Here is a 5,000-nt window from a genome sequence, read left to right on the forward strand (position 1 = left end):
CAGGTCTTTGAACTATAGTCTATTTCTTTTAGCGATGCAGATTTGCACCGACTCGCAGCGGTGCCCTTTTAGCTCGGAAGAGTTTCCTGATCGCTGATTGGTTGGACGAGATAATTGTAACCAATCAGCGATCAGGAAACTTTTCCGAGCTAAAAGGGCACCGCTGCGAGTCGGTGCAAATCTGCCTCGCTAAAAGAAATGGACTGTAGCTGAGAATTCATGAACCCTGTGATCTCTCTCAAAGGTCAACGACTTTGACCTGCCCTCTCGGCAAGACTGGTCGCCCTATTACAGAATTTATCTGCTCTCGCTGACGACTTCGGACGATGTAAGAGAATCCACTTTCAAGCTGCCTTGTGTGAGCTAGACCTAAATCTTTTTGTGACTTTTATTTAAAGTTTTCTTGAGAACTATTAATTATGTTGAAGATTTAACTGCAAGTTTAAGTAACTGTATCAACAGCTGGAAAGTATATTATTATTATTATTATTATTGTTATTATTATTATTATTATTATTATTATTATTATTCTAGTATTGATATTATTATTATTATTTTGTTATGATTTTTGTTATTGTTAATAGTATTATTATTATTATTATTATTATTATAATTATTATTCTAGTATTGTTATTATTATTATTATTATTATTGTTATTGTGGGATATTAAAGTATGCAAAGTCACGATGCATGATTGGATGTTTAAGACAAAATTTCTAGACTCGTTATAGTGTTTTATTTCCTTCAATTTGTTATTATTATTATTATTATATTATTATTATTATTATCGTTGTTGTTGTTGTTGTTGTTGTTGTTGTATTGCTTTTGTTGTTTATGCAATGTATTTACATATCTTGATCATTGTAATGATATTAGTAATGATAATTTTTATACTACTACTACTACTACTACTACTACTACTCATCATCATCATCATCATCATCATTATCATAAAAATAATAATAATAATAGTAATAATAATAATAATGTGTTTGTAGTAAGTTGTTGTTGTTATTATTATTATTGTTGTTGTTGTTGTTGTTGTTATTATTATTATTATTATTATTATTATTATTATTATAATTATTATTATAGTAGTAGTAGTAGTAGTAGTAGTAGTAGTAGTAGTAGTAGTAGTAGTACATTCTTAAGGAACCAATACCAGCCATTACATTGTCAAGCGAGGCTTTCACATAAATTGGACCCACACACAAAAAAAGGTATTGACTCTGAAAGAAGAGGAACGAGACACCTTGAGATGGTAATGGTAAAAGTTTTAAGGTGTTTGCCAGACACTGTATGCTTTCAGAGTTGCTAGTTGGCCTTTTCGGGCCTTAAAAAACTCCAAATTTGTCCTTTTTTCGTGATAGATACCTAAATTTGCCTTTTTGAAATTTTTTAGCCATAAAATGCTAAATTTTTGGCCTATTCTACTATCAGGTTGGCCTTTTAAAGCTACAGTTGATCAGACGGTGTCTTTTCTTCCTTTGGAAAACCTGTCAACCCTGTAGACTGCTTTTATCACTCACCTTCTGCGCGCTTTCCCCGGTCATTTTTGTGATGGCCTTTCTATGTAAGGTTATAAGCAGTCATTCTCGAGAATGTTATAATGGAAGTTTTCTTTGGAAGGTTATAAAGTAGTCTTTTTCGAAAAGGTATTAATTGAATCTGTCTTTGGAAGGTTATGATAGTGTCGTTCATGAGATGACTGTGATGAAGTCTTTCTAGAATCTGTCTTTGGAAGGCTATGATAGAGTCGTTCATGAGATGGCTGTGATAAGAGTCTTTCTAGAATCTGTCTTTGGAAGGTTATGATAGAGTCGTTCATGGGATGGCTGCGATAGAGTCTTTCTAGAATCTGTCTTTGGAAGGTTATGATAGAGTCGTTCATGAGATGGCTGTGATAAGGGTCTTTCTAGAATCTGTCTTTGGAAGGTTATGATAGAGTCGTTCATGAGATGGCTGTGATAAGGGTCTTTCTAGAATCTGTCTTTGGAAGGTTATGATAGAGTCGTTCATGAGATGGCTGTGATAAGGGTCTTTCTAGAATCTGTCTTTGGAAGGTTATGATAGAGTCGTTCATGAGATGGCTGTGATAAGGGTCTTTCTAGAATCTGTCTTTGGAAGGTTATGATAGAGTCGTTCATGAGATGGCTGTGATAAGGGTCTTTCTAGAATCTGTCTTTGGAAGGTTATGATAGAGTCGTTCATGAGATGGCTGTGATAAGGGTCTTCTAGAATCTGTCTTTGGAAGGTTATGATAGAGTCGTTCATGAGATGGCTGTGATAAGAGTCTTTCTAGAATCTGTCTTTGGAAGGTTATGATAGAGTCGTTCATGAGATGGCTGCGATAGAGTCTTTCTAGAATCTGTCTTTGGAAGGTTATGATAGAGTCGTTCATGAGATGGCTGTGATAAGGGTCTTTCTAGAATCTGTCTTTGGAAGGTTATGATCGAGTCGTTCATGAGATGGCTGTGATAAGAGTCTTTCTAGAATCTGTCTTTGGAAGGTTATGATAGAGTCGTTCATGAGATGGCTCTGATGGAGTCTTTCTAGAATCTGTCTTTGGAAGGTTATGATAGAGTCGTTCATGAGATGGCTGTGATCGAGTCTTTCTTAGGAAGGTTATTAAAGTGTCATTTTTCGAGGAGGTTATAATAGAAACCTTCTTTTCAATGTTACAAGAGTTTTTTGTTAAGGGTTTAATAGAGTCTTTCTTTGGAAGGATATGATCTAGTCATTTGCGCCTAGGTTATAATGGAATATTTCTTTGAAAGGTTATAAAGGGACTCTTCTTTACAAGGTTATAATTGATATTTTGTTTAGAATGTGATGAGAGAGTCAATTTAGAGGTTATAATACTCTTACCCTGGAAGGTTAATAAATAGTCTTTTGTTTTCTAGATTATAGGAGTCTTTCTATGAAAGGTTATAATGTAGTCTTTTGCTGGAGTGTTTTAAGAGTCTGTGGAAGGATATTGTGGAGTCTTTGCGGAAGGTCTTGATGGTCTTTCTCTGTTGTATTACATTTTCTGATAAAACTTGAAATTTAGCTTTTTCTTGAAGGCTTTAATTTAACCATACTCTATAAGAATATAAGGAAAATAGTTCACATATGAAGGTTATAGCCTTTTTAGGGTTACAATATAGCCTTTTTTATGGTTACAATCTAGCTATTTAGGGTTGCACTGTAACTTTTAGGGTAACAATGTACTATTTAGGGTTCCAATGTAACTAATTTACAATTGCAATGTAACATTTTTAGTGTTGCAATGTGACTATTTTAGGATTACAATGTGACTATTTTAGGGTTGCGCTGCAACTCTTAGGGTTACAATGTGACTACTTTAGGGTTGCACTGCAACTCTTAGGATTACAATGTACTATTTTAGGGTTACAATGTAACTATTTTAGAGTTGCACTGCAACTCTTAGGGTAACAATGTACTATTTTACGGTTACAATGTAACTATTTGATAAATAGAAAAGGAAACTGTATAATTTTTAATAGATTAAAGAGAAAACTACGTAAAACGATTTAATAGATAAATCAGGAAACCATAAACATTTTTAGTAGGTAGTAATTGAAGCTGCATACAATTATCAATAGATAGAAAAGGGAACTGCATAATTTTTTAGATAGATAGAAGAGGAAACTGCAAATTATTAATAGAAAGGAAAGGAAACGATAAAAAAATGGAGCAAAAGATATGACGGGAAGCGTAAAAAAGGAGACACAAGAAAATAAAACAGACTGAGAGTAAAACATCTGGGAAGTGAAAGGGACAGTTTTTTTTTTTTTTTTTTTTTTTTTTTTTTTTGAGATGGAACAATTATTTTTTTATATTGTGGGTGGGGTCGACGCATTAACTTTATGGGACATTATAATAATTTTTGGTTGAGGACCATGTATGTCTTGCATACAATCCCAGACTACTTGATGTTCAAAGGGAAAGAGTGAAATTGATCTTACCAATTATATTGACATAACTCGCCAATTAAATTTATATAAATATTACCAATTACACTAAAAGACCCAGCCTACATGGCTGAGGTCTATGAAGCTTTAAGTAGGAGATGATGAATGGAGAACTATTGAATTAAAAGCTCAATTTAGAGACGACTGGCGAAATCTAACTGAGGCCCTTTGCGTCAGTAGGCGTAGGAGGAGATGATGATGATGATGATGATGAAATGTTGCCAATTATATTTATGTAAATTTCACCAATTACATAGAAATTAATTTTACGAATTACATTGATATGTGTTACCAATTACATGGAAATTATATTTAAGAATTACATTAATATAATCACATTGATATAAATGTTACCAATTACATTGAAATTAATGTTACCCATTACATTAAGATAAATGTTACCAATTATATTGAAGTTAATGTTACCTATTACATTAATATAAATGTTACCAATTACATTGATATAAATGTTACCAATTAGATTCATATAAATTTTACCAGTTACCATGATATAAATGTTACCAATTACATTGATATAAATGCTACTAATTAAATTTAAATAAATTTGATCAATTAAATTTGTGTAAATATAAATACTGTATTACATTGACATAATGTTACCGATTACATTGAAATTAATGTTACCAATTGCATTGATAGAAATATTACCAATTAAATTTATATAAGTGTTGCCAATTACATTGATATTCATGTTACCAATTAAATTTGAATAAAGTATATTTATATAAAAATCACCAATTACATTGATATAAATATTACCGATTACATTGAAATTAATATTACCACTTACATTGATACAAATGTTACCAGTTAAATTTATATGAATTTTACCAATTACATTGAATTTAATATTACTAATTACATTGATACAAATGTTACCAATTAAATTCATATGAATTTTACCAATTACATTGAAATAAATGTCACCGATTATATCGAAATTAATATTGCCAATTGCATTGATACAAATGTTACCAATTAAATTTATATGAATTTTACCA

At 31.5% G+C, this 5,000-nt stretch overlaps 1 protein-coding gene across 1 annotated transcript in view; it reads left to right on the top strand.

Moving 5' to 3' along the window:
* The window catches only part of LOC137651137 (uncharacterized), a 38,008-nt gene that overhangs the window by 26,702 nt on the left and 6,306 nt on the right, over positions 1–5,000 (top strand). Inside the window, exon 3 of the mRNA XM_068384274.1 lies at positions 245–358. Coding sequence (XP_068240375.1) covers positions 245–358 — 114 coding nt within the window. The remainder of the gene's footprint in view (positions 1–244; positions 359–5,000) is intronic.

Source organism: Palaemon carinicauda, chromosome 12 (assembly GCF_036898095.1).
Source record: "Palaemon carinicauda isolate YSFRI2023 chromosome 12, ASM3689809v2, whole genome shotgun sequence".
Classification (NCBI taxonomy): Eukaryota; Metazoa; Arthropoda; class Malacostraca; order Decapoda; family Palaemonidae; genus Palaemon; species Palaemon carinicauda.